The sequence below is a fragment of the Acanthisitta chloris genome, unplaced genomic scaffold (genome assembly GCF_000695815.1).
Source record: "Acanthisitta chloris isolate BGI_N310 unplaced genomic scaffold, ASM69581v1 scaffold7448, whole genome shotgun sequence".
Taxonomy (NCBI): domain Eukaryota; kingdom Metazoa; phylum Chordata; class Aves; order Passeriformes; family Acanthisittidae; genus Acanthisitta; species Acanthisitta chloris.
This window is the reverse complement of record NW_008686482.1, coordinates 107,376-124,142: the sequence shown is the minus strand read 5'-3', so window position 1 is coordinate 124,142 and position 16,767 is coordinate 107,376. Positions and strand designations below refer to the sequence as shown.

The 16,767-nt window shown below is 40.6% G+C and overlaps 1 protein-coding gene across 1 annotated transcript in view; it reads left to right on the top strand.

Annotated features, from left to right (window-relative positions):
• PIK3C2G (phosphatidylinositol-4-phosphate 3-kinase, catalytic subunit type 2 gamma) overlaps window positions 1-16,767 on the top strand; it is a gene marked incomplete at its 3' end in the record, with an annotated part of 130,520 nt that overhangs the window by 10,892 nt on the left and 102,861 nt on the right. Inside the window, 3 exon segments of the mRNA XM_009080150.1 lie at window positions 4,699-4,798; window positions 9,085-9,155; window positions 12,846-12,909. Of these exon segments, the coding sequence (XP_009078398.1) occupies window positions 4,699-4,798; window positions 9,085-9,155; window positions 12,846-12,909 (235 nt within the window).

The window sequence follows — 16,767 nt, the reverse complement described above, 5'->3', positions numbered from 1 at the left end:
GCAGGAGGGGAGAGGTTGGCAGTGCTCTGTGGTAACATGTTAGGCTGGTACTGCAGGAATCACAGCTCATCAGTTAGGTAAAAAGGGTTAGATAAAATAGTGTATGTCTATAATTGAAAGGGGAAATTTTGCATATTTAGAGTGTACAAATTAGCTGAAATAGCCTAAAGTTTGATTAATGGAAGTAACATAGTGGTGAGAGCACTTCTGCTCTCACACAGCACACAGGTCAAGCGTTCAGATGTTTATGGTGAACTATGTTTGGCAACTAAAGATGGAAACTTCAGCATTTCTAAGCCCCCTCTTGTTCAAACCTCCATAAAGCAGGAGCTGGGACAGCAGTGCTGTGTATGAAGCATTAGAGTGCTAGAACCACTGGGCAGAGAATCAGGTCACACATAGATCTGTTAATTACAGAAGTAGTCCAGGGTTGCCTTTTATGATGATGATTTTCAAGATTTTCTTCTCATTTCCAAGTTAATTGCTAAAAAAATGGAAATAATGAACCATTGTACTGAGGGTGAGCTCAGTGTGTTTCAGTGCAGTGTACAGTATGTGCTGAAGAGTTTTGTTTTCGCTGTTAGGAAGAACTCATCCATAGTGGACTGTTCAAATTCCTGCACTTGCAGAATCTCTGCACATCTCATTAGCAGTGAAACAAGGTCAATAACGTCCTCAGCTCTTTTGCTTTGCTCTTTCACTGTCATGCAGGAACCACTGAGCTGCACTTCTATCCTCAGCAGCTTGTAATTCTGTATTAGGCCGTTAAGTTCAGCTCCCTTTTTTCTGCCTCCTCACCAGAGCCCTGTATCTGAAATTTGAAACCCCAGACCATAATGATCCCTTGGGTAGCCTAACACAGCCTGAAGAGTTGCCTCAGGGTGGAATTTCTCCTCTGTGTGGGCTTACCTTTAAGTGCAAATTGGTTTCCTCTCAACGTTACTAACAGAGTGATTGGATGTACCTGTTCAGAGCTCTTCCCCAGAAGAGTGTTTGGAAATCGTTCAGGGATGAATTCCAGGAGAAGTTTTCCGAGTTATGAGACAGCAAAGGGAATAAATACTCTGCATGCTTTAGTGAAGCAAGCAGCTTAGTGGAGACATGTCAAAAGCTTTCATTTACTATCATGTTGGACTGTATTAATGAGCACTTCACCCTGCCTCCTGCAGAAGCACCTGAAAGTCTTGATGATTTCTGGAATCCATTTAGCTTTGAATGAGATGGGGTAATAAACACTTGTATGCTAATGACCATTACACAGCACCAGAACATTTCAGCATCCATTATTCCCTCCCTATAGAGATTTCTTTGAGCTCACATCCTGTCAGTGGAATATCTGATTTCAAATATCGCAATTCTAAAAATATCAGAAGGTTGTATATAGCTTGCAGGTGAGTCTGTAATTAATAGAGCCATCTGTGAAATTTGGATTTGGAGTCTCGTTTGGTTTCTGGTCTTTAAATTAATTTTGTGTCCTGACTGGAACTCTTAGTCTTGCCACATTCTGCAGACTTACTTTTTCTTCTTATGCTTGCAAGTTTTTCTTACAGCACTTGTAGAAGCTAACAGGATGCCCCTTGTTCCTGCTCCTTCTTGTCATTGTGAGGTGTATGTTAGTTACTTCCCCAGTTGCTTTGCTGCAGTTCCTCTCTCAGACATTCAGTGTAAGTGCATCTGGAGGCAGAACCTGCTCTGAAAGATGGAGATTCCTTGAGGTGAGGAAACCCCATATTTCTGTCATCAGACTTTACCACTGTTCACAGTGTTTCTGATTTTCATATGTATCCACAGACTCTCCTTCTCTGGGTTTCCCAGCTATGGGAGTGCTCTCTAATCCATTCCACTTGTCCTGTTCATTATCTTACATCTCTTGGAGGATCATCTGCTGTTTCTAAGAAGTCTTTCCTTTATCACATCATCATCCAAAATTTCTACATATACCTTTAAATCTTGCTCTCACAGTCTCCTCTCTTTCCTTAGATTTAAGATGGATGCCCCTAAAAATGGTTTCATGATGCTCTTCATGAAAGATTTAATAGAAAAGTAAATTAAATTGGGTTTAAGCAGCTTGTGTCAAATATGTCCTGGCTCTCAATGCCAGTAGCAAGCCAAAACCAACACTTCCCATGTGTCAGCAATGAATCAATCCTCCATTTAGACGTTTTCACCTTTAGGGCAACAGGCCACAAATTCAGGGCATCCTGAAATGCCTAATAAAACAAAGCACAGGAGTGTATATGAGAGTATGGGGTGTGATTGGTTGGGATTTTTAAAAATGTCTTTATTTTTTTTAATTGATCTTCTAGGAAGATGTTGAAGAAATGCAGATCCAGCAAAGGAACATAGTACGAGGATATTTATAAGCATTATTTCTAAAGAGCTTTCTTTCTTTAAGATATCAGAATCTTTAAAGGATCTTTTCATATGTATTTTTAGCTCCATCCACACTCTGATAGTGTAATTTGCACAGTTACCTTATTGCTCTTAGGTTCAGCCAACACAGTGAGCAGAGGTATGGTATTGAAAAGTCTAAATGCTTATCATTTCTTCTCACATGCTTGCCTGTGACCTTATTGATGACTTTTTTTTTGCCTTACTAATTCTGTTCTCTGGAAATTGAAAGCTAAATAAGAATTGGTTTTCACTCAAAGTGAAGTTTAAGCTATTAATTATACACTGGGTAGAGACATAATCATGCAGATTGGTATCATAAGAAGCAAGCACCTTTGGATGAACATGTTCTTTGTGAAAAATAAACTTAATTTTCTCTTGTCGCTGCAGATTAAGTTTCTCATTCAGAGATGCTGCTCAGCTGAGTCCCTTAAAAAAGATAGTCTGATTGAACTGTATTAGGATTTGGGGCTTACAGCACATCAGAGAACATTGCTGTGGGGAAGCAAGCAGTGAGGGAGGCTCAGGAGACAGGGATATTCCCTTTCTCTGCTCTTGGTATACTGTGATACCACAGGCAAGTCACTTCACTTTGACCAGTCATTCCCATATCTCCTAAAGACAAAAACTGCCTTTCATTTTGTCATTTATCATGGCATTCTCACAAAGCATTATTCTCCGTGTAATTTCAGCAAAAAAAAGGGGGAAACTGTTGAGTTAATAAAGTTGTAGCACTTTTATTTTTCTTCCCTTTACAGAGCTCAGAGGCTGTAAACCAGTTACTAATAATCATGTTATCCTCTGAAGGGGATATAATACTTATGTCTTAGTAGTACAGGTATAGTAGCAAATCTGCCTGGGGTACAGCTAAAAGGTAATCTGTCAATCTGTGGCAAAGCTACATTTCTGTTTCATGTAATTCACTTTTCATCTGGACCAAGTTTCCACATTATTTTGTTGAGGCATTAATCCATTTTGTCTAGTCTCTTGTGTCACAGTATCTGCCAAAACTTTTCTCTCTGTATTTGTGCAACTAAAATACGTTCATGAAGTTGACTGCACGGCCAGTACTTCTGACTGTAATATTTCAGGCAGCATTGCTATGTCAATAAAGGATTTGATGATGTATAGTATCTGTCTGACACAGCACAGCTAACACAAACCACTAGTGTCAATGCAGTTATAATCACAAAAATTCAGCTTCTGTTGGTGTAGCTTGTTTTGCCTGGAAGCATGATGACATGAAAAAATTATGCTTGCAAAAGACAGTTTTTAATACATCTGTGGTACAAAACTGTAACTACAGAGGAGGGTATATCTGTACCAGCTCACACTAGCAGAAAGCCCCTCTGTGTTGGTGCAGCTATACCAATTCCTTCATGTGATGCTGGCCTTGCCATAGGAATCTGTACACTGGAGGAATCAGGAAAAAGTCGCTTGGAGCTCACAGACCTGTTTCCTTGTAATATTCTTGTTACTATGTCTGTCCAAATGTTGAGAGTGAGGCAGAATGAAAAGAGCAGGAATAATGGTGGGGAATAAGGTAAAAAACAGGTTAAGAACCACTCCAGCTGAGTAAGTAGAGCTCTGTAGCTGACCTTAGCTGGCATATGGTTTGAGACAGAGGAAGACCAACTCACAGCTTCTTTTACCACTTCTGTGTGAGCTGCACGGGATGAGGACTTTGATTCCTTTAGGAATCAAGGGCCTCCCATCTTAATGTGTGTGATTTTCAAACTGACAGTTAATATTTGATTTTTCGAGTTTTGTGTCAGACACTGCAAGTCATTCTGCAGTGGTGCATTCATAACCAGGATAATTGTATAAGTTGCACTAATTTGGGTTTGAAGAAGATACAGGAATAATCTCGAGGTTTGGGAGCACGTGCAGTTTGTTAAGGATATTCTTTCTCTGCGTCATTATTCTTCTGTCACAGAACCTAATGGTCAAAGATACAACCGAGCAATTATTCTTTGACTATGTCACTAGAAAACGTGCCAGAACCAAACAAAATTTACTCTAGTGATGCTTTAGGAGAAGGAACAAGATAAAAAGAAGGAAATGCCAAGAAGAGATAACAATTTGTTTGTTTTCCCTCAAACTGCAGCAATCATACTTTGGGCAGCCATGAAAGCCTTCGCAAGGCAACCACCTGCAACCGAGCAATTATTCTTTGACTATGTCACTAGAAAACGTGCCAGAACCAAACAAAATTTACTCTAGTGATGCTTTAGGAGAAGGAACAAGATAAAAAGAAGGAAATGCCAAGAAGAGATAACAATTTGTTTGTTTTCCCTCAAACTGCAGCAATCATACTTTGGGCAGCCATGAAAGCCTTCGCAAGGCAACCACCTGCATTCAGCCTACACGACATAGCAGGAATTTGAAACAAAGTTTGGCTAGAATGGTATGTTGTCCCTTTTTCCTTATCTTTCTTTCAGCATCACTGCAGGAATAAAATTCCACCAACTCTTCTATATAGCAACCTGCAGTAATAATCAAAGGGAGATTATTTGCTTTCCTGAGAATGCATATATTATTGCTGAACTCCAGGTGAAATGTACTGGGAAACACCTCTGCTTTGCTACTGTACTTAGGTCTAGTGAGTTACTGTAGAGAACACAGAGCTGAGAAGTCCAAAGGTTACTTTTTTTCAGAAAAAAACCTCATTTTGTTCAGAATTTAATGCTGTTTATTTCAGGTGGTCAGAGAATTTTTATTTTTGATTGGCCTTTCTGTTTTGAAATATAACAAGGGCAAAAATTCTCAAAGTACTGTGTAAAATGAATTAGATTTAGATTCTTGTCATTATCACTGAAAATCAGGCTGGGGCTGATCAGATGGTATGATGCATACGTGTGTGTGTGCTTGTTTGTAGACATGTAGAAATGTCCTTGCAGAAAACATTGTTTTGTCATAATCTCTAAATCCAGGGAGATTGCTATTCATGTTACTTGAGTTTAAGCAACGTTGCAGTGGATTACTGAGCTTCAGTGACACTGACCTATGCTTCTAAATGTGAGCTTTATTCTCAGTGAGTGACCTTGATTTACTTTCCGACCCAAAGTCTGCAGTACAGCAGAAGCTTTGCTCTGGTTAGTGTTCACTGGCAGTGTGTCATCTCTGTTCACAGATAGTACCAATTACCTGCTTTGTATAGGATGCTCAGAGACTGTTTGCATCCCATGCAAACATTATTGGTGTTTGCAGTTTTGGAAATGCTTATAATTACCAGGTAGAATGATTACAAGCAAACAATATCTTTCAGGCAGATAACTAACAAGCTTGAAAGACAAATGAGCAGTGTTCAGACCATTAGAAAACATTCATTATCTCAAAGAGTTTGTGGAACCATAATTAATAATGTACAACAGGGTTTAACCAGGAAGGGTGACATTTTAAGATCTCTTAAGTGAATTATTGATCACCCCTTTGCAGTAACTGACACAGCTCTGAAAGCTTCAGGCCATGAAGTTACTTCAAGTTACTAATAATAGCAAAGAGCAGGAGCAGCTCTTGAGGTCGAATAAGTCATAGACACAGTTTTTCTCCAGCTCCAGGGCATGTTTGTGACAGAGCACTTCTATAGAAAGTAGAGGTTCTGCTTGCAAGCAAGAGTGCCAGCAAGTTTGTCATGTCCAGAAAACAAGACCTAACGGAAAAAAGATACAGTGCACTTGTTGCAGACGTCGCTGTTAATGTAGAGATGGTCGACACAGGTTCTGTGACGATAGCAAAACTTTATTTCTAATTCCTCCACCTTCTCTACAATGCTTCTTTTATACTGTTCTTTACACACTGTCCACACAGAGTGTTAATTATCTATTGGTCAATGATGTGCTAATGCATAATTTATTGGTTAACAGTTGTTTATATGTGCCCTTACTAACTACCCTAAAACATTTTCTTCTTATAAATATCTTCATTTCTCACAACATGACTACCTCGTTAGTCTCACAAATACAGACTTATCAAGGTCAATGCTGATCTCATTCATGAGGCCTTCAGTACAGCTGTCAGCCTTCAGGGAAGCATTCTTTGCCCTGTGACACACACATGCTTTGGAAAAGACCATGCAATTTGTCAGGTGCAGTAGAAGAGGGGTGCTGAAGGTCTGAATTTGCTCAGTGCTGATGTGTGGGTCCAGTGGAGCAGCAGGGTGAGATGGACGTTCACCTGCCCTCAGTGAGGTTGTCTCGTGTACTTCACTTGCAGCATAATGGAATGTCCTGTTCTAGTGCTTTGAAACTGTAGTTGAAATGAGATTATGGTGTGCTCTGGGAAATCCTCCTCTTTGGCTTTCTAGTGCTGCCAAGACAGGAGTGGAAAGCCCTCCCTGCAGGAGGTGGCCCTTTGGTCACGACACACGCGTGTCCGGGGAAGCACCATGCTGTTTATTGAATGCCACAGGGGCAGATGCTGTGGCACCAGAGCTGCACAGTGCTGTTGTCTGGGTCCAGAGGAGTGGCAGGGCCATGCGGGAGTTCGTGTACAAAAAGGTGATGACCAATGTCATCTAGTGAATGCCGTTTATTATTTACAAAAGTGTTCCTTCTATGCACACCTCTTATGAGCATCTTCTTAGTACTGGTTAAGTACTATTACTACTATGAATTATAGTTTACTACTCTGCAATCCCGGTCAGAGTCATTGGAGGGCCTTGGAGCTGTGCCCTGCCTGTCTGGGTGCTTCTAGCCCTGCCAGCCTGCTGCTGTCAGCCTCAGCAGGGTAGGTTGATGGGCCGTGGGCGCAGGTTGTATGGGGCGTGGTTGTCAGGAGCCTGGTAGATGGGGGTGCTGGGAGGTGCCGGAGCTGTGCCCTGTCTCTGGGCAGTGCCAGCTGAGGCCTGGTTGGTGGCTGGCCTCCTGCGTAGGTTGTAGTGGTGCTGCACGGGCCTGTTGCGTCCCATCTCCAGGGCCATCCTCCTGCGCAGGCGCACGGGCAGACCTACCAGGTACTCCTCGTAGGTGCCATCTCCTCGCACGGTGTGCAGCAGGCTCTGCACGGGCCGCCTGCAGACAGGGCAGTTGTCTCTCCTGCTGACCCACTGCCGGATGCACTTGAAGCAGAAGCAGTGCATGCAGTAGGCAGCATAGGCTGGCTTTTTGATGTGTCCTAGGCAGATGGTGCAGTGGGAGACTTCTGCTGCCTCCAGTGGGGCTGCCTGGCTGGGCTGGCTCGGGCTGTTGTCCTCTGGGTCGAAGCTGTTCTCCCCCATGTCTAGTGCGGCACCTGCTTCTATGTCCTGCCAAGGGAGTTGTTGACAGTGCTGGTGCTTGTCTGGCAGGAGGAGCACTTGGACTTGTTGGGCAGTTACCTCGCTCCAGTGCTGCAGCAGCAGGTACTGCACAATCAAAGCAAGAGAGGCTGTCCTAGGGGGAGGAGTGCAAGAAATGCCCAGGTCCGTCAAGAAGGAAAGCCTTCCTTGCTCCCCAGGGTGAGGTTTCCTCTGGCAGCTCAGCTCCACACAGGGAGTGTGCCTCCTAGGTGCTCAGCTGCCTGAATGTGCCAGTGCTGGGGAAAGTCCTGGGCTTTGAGCCAGGTCATGTGTGACATCACAATCGGTCACTAGGTGGATCCATTATCAGATAGGATCTGTGATGGGTGATGTCATAATCCATCAGTTGGACTAGATCAACCTAGGTCCCTGTCAAATGAAATAAAATCTTTTCTTTCTTTCGTTTCATCCCCTCCCTCCCCTCACCTATTGCATTCCGATTCCTTGTACCCTCCTTGTAAATTGGAGTAACCTTGAGCAGCTCCCGCTCACTGGGCACCTCCCCAGACCCCAAGATCTATGGTAGATGACTGAGGGTGTCCTGCCATAAGATCCACCAGCTCCTTTAGTACTCTGGCATGAATCCCACTCCAGGCCTGGTGGCCTTAGGGACACTGAAGTGATGCAACTGGCCCCTTACATTTTCTGTGTCCACACAGGGGAAGTCAGCGTTGCTGTTGCTGTGCTCCTCTGGCTCAGAGGACCAGAGAGCCCCGGGTCTATCCTTAGTGTTCAAGGCTGAGGCAAAAAACACATTGAATGCCTCTGCATTTTTTGCATGCCCATTTGCCAGGGGACCATCTTCTTCAAGTATGTCTAGTGTTTTCCTCAGGCCTTCTCTTGCTATCGACATATTTAATAAATTCCCTTTTTGTTTTCTGGTACAACAAAAGCTGCTGAATGAAATGCTGAGGTCCTTGAGGAAGGAAAGCCTCCCAGCTTCTCAGAGTGAGGTTTTCCCTCTCAGCTCACCTCTACATCTATTGGTCGTCTCTCTGTATTCCCCAGCACTCTATGAAATTTAGGTAGAGTTGAAACACATCAGAAACAACGTTGTCTGCCTTTTTTTATGCCTCCCAGGCAGATGGGGCACTGGTATGTGCTGGTGCCTCTGACTGCCCTGCCTGTATTTGAGTACATTCCATTCCCACTCTGAATCTAACTGGGTGCTGTACTCCTATGTCCAGTCAGCCTGCTTTTCTGAACACTCTTCACCAATAGTCCTTGTATAGTAGCACCCAGTTGAACATGCCAAGATATTAACCAGGTAAAATTCCAGATCAAAATGTCCTGAATATGCTTAAAGGAGAGTTTATAAAAGAATATGCTGGCATTGGAAAATTCCTTGCAAATCGTTCCTGCATGCATTCTTCTTGTTAGAATGATATATCTCACTGTACACCTCTCTTCCACAGCCTGGGGATGATCGAAGACAGTTCAGTGTGAATCAGCTGTTTGAAGACACTGGTGCCTTAAGGCTGATGCAGTAAGTACACTGGTACTTAGTAGTACTTATGTTTGTAATTGTTGGTATTTGTTGTGAGTCTCCTTGTCATAAAGTACAATTTGTAAAACTACTGGGGACAGGAATGATACCAAAGGGAAAGCAAATTGGGTCCATATTTTAGACTTTTATTTCCAGACCTTAGTGATTTCTTGGCAGAAATCAATAATCTTTTATCGATCTGTGTCATTTTCCCCCATTCTCTTTATTTCATATCTTGTAGGTTTTCATTAGAGGTTTCATGTTTCCCAAAGATTCCTGCGTTTGGAGGTGTCAGAATTTTCATGTGTGTGCTGCTTTAGAGAATCTTTAAGATTAAATACTGTAAAAATGATAGTTTTCCTCTTCACTATGCTTGTGCTTTCACAGTTGAGTGATATTTTTTATTTTCTATTAATTTTTTTATTATGATAAGCTTTTGACTTGGCACTCAAAGTACATCTGACTCTAAAGCTAGCATATGATGGACAAGCACTCAGTGAGTTAGAATCCTCACTTCTCTTCCATTATATCCTGTGTCATACATTTTGATAAAGAAGCTGTTAACACTTTTTGTAATGTTTTTCATCAATGTGTTATGAAGTACTTGGCTGACAATGCTAAATGCTACACCTCTCATTTAGCAGATGGAGGAAAATAGAGGTAGTTTTTCAAGGTAGCTGGTACTTACTGAGGACCCATCTGGTTTCCTAGAAGTATGGCCCAAATTTCCATTATGGTCCTTGCTATAGAGATCAATCGGTGATGTGGATTTTGTAAATAAGTCTATGAAATTCAGGACCACAGAGAACATCTGCAGAACAGGATCATTTGCCTCCTTTTCTCCAGGCCGAGCCTTCCCACTTCTCTCAGTCACTCTTCATCAGACTTGTGCTTCAGTCCCTTCACCAGCTCCATTTCCTTCTCTGACACGTTCCAGCACCTCAGTGTCCTTGTAGTGAGGGGCCCAGAACTGGACCCAGGTGTCACCAGTGCTTAGTACAGGGGGACGATCACTGGTCCTGCTGGCTACACTATTGCTGGTCCAAGCCAGGATGCTGTTGGCCTTCTTGGCCACCTGGGCGCACTGCTGGCTCATGTTGAGCCACTGTAGACCAGCACCCTCAGGTCCTTTTCTGCTCGGCAACTTTTCAGCTGCTCTGCCCCCAAACTGTAGCACTGCAGGGGCTTATTGTGGCCCAAGGGCAGGATCAGGCACTTGGCCTTGTTGAACCTCATACAACTGGCCTCAGCCCATGGATCAGCCTGTCCAGATCCCTCTGCAGAGCCTTCCTGTCCTTCATCAGATTAACACTCCCACCCGATTTAGTGTCATCTGCAAACATGCTGAGGGTCTCCTTGTTCCTCTTGTCCGTATCACTGATAATGATAATAAACTGGACTGGCCCCAGTACTGAACCCTGAGGATCACCATATGTGACCAGCTGCCAACTGGCTATAACTCCATTCACCATGTCATTCTGGGCTCAGCCATGCAGTTAGGCACTGCTTAGTTTGTGGTGATAAACAGCATTTTAAAAATGGAACCTAGCATTTCTTCTAGTAGGTGCTGCTGCCAGGAAACTGAAAAGTGAATGCTCTAAGTACATACTATATACTTGTCACCTTCATTCCATATAGACCAGCTGGGATCTAAGGCTGACTCTCTTGTTTCCACTTACTTCTTTTCAAAACTATTTTACCATATTGCCTTGCTGAAAGCTATAAAACAGTCCTCAACATCAAAGCAGCACTGCATGTTTATGGCATGGTTAGCATTGCCATATTTATACATAGCTAGCCAAGATGCACTAGTATGAAGTATGTCTGTGTGATAACATGGGTATTACTAGTTATTTAGCAGGCAAAGATTCAGGATAGTATTTGCAGAGGTATTTCAATCATTGTTACAAGTTGCTGGATTTGTTTCCTATTAATTATGTAATATTATGGCTACATTTTACAGAAAATTCTCTAGGGTATGCTGGAAAATATGCTAATTTTTGGAAGTAGCATTATAGCTTACAAAATGATTCTGTAACCTGCATTTAGGCTGCACATGCTAATAAACATGCTAACCTGTATGTAAGAAGTTAACAAGGCAAACTCATGTGTTCTGAACTCCTTTTGAGTGGGTAATGCTATGAAAAAGATGTTATGCCTGCAGACTTGGTCAAAGCAGAGCAACAGTTTGTATTAGCTATGATTTAACAGGATTACAGGAGGAAATGCCAAACAGCCACTCCAGACACAAACTGCCTGGCTAGATAAAGCTCGTGCAGATTGGAAATAAAAAGCTATAAAGGAAAAAACACCTGTAGGAGGAAAGGAATAGTAGGCATCTCCAGGAAAATGCACTATGGTCTTAGCACAGGGAAGGCCACCTAGCATTTCTCTATTTCTCTATGATTGTTTCAGTGCAATGACTCTCCTTTTCTTGCCATGCAATATAGGTAATGAAAGTCTAACTATGTACCATGAAATCTGTACTTTGGACTGTAGTTGTAACTCTAGTCTCTGATTGCTCAGTTTGCCCAGCTAATATACATGAGGACACACACAGTTTTTCTGGAACAATGGTCCATTTGCTCTGAAGCTCTGAGGAAATCAAAATACTTTTGTGACTTGCAGCTACCAGAGCGTGGGGGGGGAATTACTTCTAAGCCTTCTGAAGAGGGAGAACCCTGAGAAAGGGTTAGTGGGGCGTATAAGAGGGGAAAAAGGTCAAGGATAAAATGATAGAGTAAAGCAAACAACAAAGGAAGAATGTAAATTGCAATTGCCACTTTTTCATAAAATCATATGCAAACCCTAACTACCCCTGATGACTATCAAAGCATTTTACTCAACAGTAGGCTAGGCAGCATGTAAAAGTGGGAATTAATGTTTTCATTTCCTTTCTGGATGATTTGACCCTGCAGAGGATGCTGACACGGGAATACACCTTAGGCATGGTCTCACAGGCACCTTTTTCTGTTTTGATCCAGCTGACAAAGAACTGACAGCTAGAATTTCAGTGTGCTTGAAGCACAGAAAACTCACAGAAATGCTTCTTAAAAGCAAAACTCTCATTCTGGTTACCTGTTGGGGATAGCACTTGGAGCCTGTGGTTCTAAACTGGTGAGATTTACAGCTGAACCATCAGTCCTGGAGTTTGGTGCAGAGGTGTTTGCTCCTCCTCATAATACTAGTGAATTTAGTGAAACTTTGCTAAAACACAGCAATCTTTATTTTATGAAGTGATTGAGAAAGAAGGCATTGAATCATAAAGTCATTTAGGCTGGAAAAGACCTCAAAGATCATTAAGTCTAGCCGTAAGAATGTAGCCTGTACTTTAGTCCATCTTTCTTCGTGGTAATATTTAAGGATTTGCTTAACCTTACAGAGTAAAATAAACGGAATGTGAAGTTCAGTAGACACTGAAATAGCAAATCACTTCTTGTATTTCTTTAACTTGGGAAACTTGTATCTTCGAGGTTTAAATAGATTTTTGCAGCTATTCTTTGTGGCAAATGACTACCAAGAAAACATGAAGATCCATGCTCAACTGCATATATGCTTGTTCTTATTTTATGCTGACATAAAATCACTGTCAATTAAACTATTCCAAATGTATGGAATGTGGAAAATAACAAACTCAAACACGCTCTCTTGTTACTAACTTCATGTTGTTTTCTGTTTTCTGATTTCCAGACAGAACCTTATCTCTGTTATTATGAACTATAGAGGTCAAGTGGAATATCTGTTGCAAAATGAGGTATTTGTTCTCTGTTTGTTATAGCAGAAAAGCATTGATTTCTACATGACAGGTATCTAATTATTAATCTGTCTCAGACACAATTAAGGAAGAGCTTTACTTAAGGCTGTTTAATCTGACTTTGAAAGGATATTAATTCTCTTAATAAAACTTGGCTTGAGGTTAGGAAGAAGGTGCAACAAATTTAAAATATCAAAGGTGACTGTTTCTTAGTGTCAAGGAACCTGTAAATAAAACCAGGATAGTTTGGGTTGGCAGTATATTTGAAATTGGCAGAGATATAATACATTCTATGGATCTTCAAGATTTGTCCCTGATTTTGCAAACCCATAAGCCTAATGTTTACATATTTAGGATATATATGCAAGCATGTGATAGTTTGAAGGCTTAGGTTTAGGCAGCAAAACTCCCAAGAGCTTTATTTTAAAACATTGTGGGCTGCCAGTTGAATGCTATGTGTTAGAAACAAAAATCTCTTAGGAAATCTTGCTCACCAGTGTTTTAAGGACAAATGTCTAAAGGACAAAAACTGAGTCATATCTTGGATGAAACCACGTGGTTATGTGATTTGACTCTCAGGTTGTCATGATAACTGGCTTTCTAGGGTTTAAAGCCAGAAATAAAACAAAAGATGGTTGCAAAATCAAATGCTGATGTAGCATGGAGATAGTCCAGTGCATCCCTTCCAGTGTTATAACTCATTGTGCTGAATTATGGATTTCTTTGAAATAGATGTTAAAACATAAAATTCTTATTTTGTTTCAGAACTCTGTCATCACTATTTAAATCCAGATTTTAATCTTGCTGGATATTCTTGATCTCTTTTGAATAGCCAGAAAACATACACTTGCATACAAAGGTGTATACAGATACACACATGGGTATAAAGGCACTTTCACATACAGACATGTGCATGGATACACAAGTATCTAGCAGTAAATAGAGAGAGATACAAGTATTCTACAGTTTTGTGTAAATCTGACACTTTTTCAAAATGCATACACATTTAGAAGCTGTTGAAATGTGCCTAGCTACAAAGTGAAGCTCTGGGTTTGATACTGGGCAGGTATTGACTGAGTGTTCCTATGTAAGCAGTGTCTCAAAGGGAAGTGTTTAGTTCTTAAAATGTGATGCAGTTATAACGATTTGGAAAATTGAGGTCTCTGAGCTCAAATGTGCATATATATTTCTTTCCTGAAGTAGACCCATCAGTGCAGTTATTTACATTCACTTGAAATTTTTAGGGCCTAAAGTAAGGAGATTCTGAATTCAAAGGAAGCTCTAACCTCACCATTAATGAGGCCTTGCAGTCCACCCTCTGCAGCTGGCACTGTGGAAATATTCCTCAGACCTGTAATGAAGCACTTTTAAATTTGTTTTTGCTCAAGTATTTTACCTTGAGTAAGCAATTTCTTGAGATCATTAACTTTTTATAAAGGGAAGGAAGTACACTTGTCAAATATTCATACTACCCAGCAAATGTGTGTATGTTACTCTAGAGCTAAATTTCTCCATAGTTTGTTTTTTTTAACAAGGTCTTGTCTACTCAGAGACACTTAATAAAGTTCATATTAAAGTTCAGGATTGCAAGTTAATGCTAGAGGTTAGATGTTTTCATTCAGAGGATCAGTGCATGGAGCTTTTAAAAACCTGTAAGAATTAAATTGGGTGTTACAGATTTGCTTTAATAAGTGGCTCAAAAAATTATGGAACTATAATGTAATAAGTTATAAATACATAGTAAAGCAAGCAAAAAATAGAGGATGCTTTATTTGTTTTTTTTATCCTTGTTTACTTCTTTATTTAAGCCATTGGGAGTTACTCACATGTACTAAATCAAGCAGACACATAGCTGCTGAAGTTCTGTACTCAGCTGGAAGTTCCTTAAGCATTCAGTTTTAACCAGACAGATCTTGAGATTCTCAGTTTGAAAAAAATAATATTTTGCACATTTACCTACCTATTTCCAAATTTACCTGTTCAAAGACTTGGAGATCCCAATACTTTGACTTATGTGACAAGCCCACTCTCGTTATTAATGATGAGAAATAAATGGAAAAATCCTTTTAAGAGGGATAATGCCTCTATATAAACCAAAATATATCAAGATGTTTGGCACAAGGATTGGATTGATGCTGTTAGAGTTGAAATGTAAAGAGTTGAGATGTACAGTGTTCTCAGTGTGTGTGCTAACAACTAGCTGTTTTGATTGCCCTGATAACCAGTTGACAGGCACTTCAGTTTCAAATCTATTCAGAATTTACTATTTATGTAGAAAGAGGACTCTGTAAATTTTTTATGCATAGAAGTTCTAGAATGAAGTAACATTTTTTAAATCATATAAATAATTGAAAGCCCAAAATATCCTTCTAAGGTTCTGCTGCTATTTAAATATGTAGGGGGAAAAAATTCCCAGTTGTTGACTGTAATTCTTTTGGAATTTCAGAAAATGTAAAACTTGTGTAAGAAATGAATCTGTGTCTTCCCTTCTTTGGGACAAAAATCGATGTCATATGTCTAGATATGGAAAAGAAAAACTCTACATGATAATATCACAAAAGAGGAGTGTGAAATAAATCATCATTTATAGTATAGAGTGCTACATCATTTTATTTATATGCTATCTCTCCTTCATCTGCAATATGCTCCTTAGAAGTGGCTACCATATAAACTAAGTGTATGGTCTAGTAGCTTCTATAAATATTAAGTACTTGGATAATTTGTCTATAAAAGGACTAGCGTATTAAACACAAATTGCTGCATTCCTCAAGACACCCAACTCTTTATGGAATAGCATCTATATGTATGTACAAAAGTATATAAACTGTTGGTGGGTTTGGCTTATTTTATTTTTTTTCCTGTCCAGAAAGCTGTTTCTGTACTTAAGGATTAATTTATGTATGTCTGTTGCTTGTGTACTGCTCAGAAACTGCCCTGCATAAATCACAGAATCATAGAATCAACTGGGTTGGAGAAGACCTCAAAGATCATCAAGTCCAACCCTACCGTGGTTACTCGACCATGACACTAAGTGCCACATCCAGTCTCATCTTCAAAACCTCCAGGGATGGTGAATTCACCACCTCCCTGGGCAGCACATTCCAGTGCCTCATAACTCTCTCTGTAAAAAATCTCTTCCTAATATCCAACCTAACCCTCCCCTGGCAGAGCTTGAGTCTGTGCCCTCTTGTCCTGCTGCTGGTTGCCTGGGAGAAGAGACCAACCCCCACCTGACTCCAACCTCCTGTCAGGGAGTTGCAGAGGGTGATAAGGTCTCCCCTGAGCCTCCTCTTCTCCAGGCTAAACAACCCGAGTTCCCATTCATAGGCAGAAAATCCCTTGTTCTGATAATCCATATACACTTGTGAAGAAGAAAAATGCTCAATTCAAATTTATTGAAATTAAATGCTAAATTGGAATTATATTTAATATAATTACAAACTGAACATAGTAATCAAATATATATACATGTGTTTATATGCATTTCTTTAACAATTCAGAGTAAACTGACACATATAATGCTTTGATTTTGTCAGTGTCACGTAGTAGTGAAGCTATGCCATTTTTACAAGTTTTTACCTCTGCTCGCTATCCATGTGTGTACAGAGAATAAATCCTGGCAAGAGTTCAGTTATCAAAATCCAAGTGGTAGGAAAGAAATCTAAAAGAAAGGAAATGCACTCTTTGTAAATTGGCAAATTGTAAAAAGTCAGTCAACTTTAGACCAAAGGAGGGTCTAAAGTTCTGAAGAGATCAGTGAGCCACAGCCTTTTCCTCTCTAGAACATGCAGTATGAAAAGGCATTGCTGTCCTTGATCACTAAAAATCCCCAACAACTTGTATTTAAAAGAATTCTGA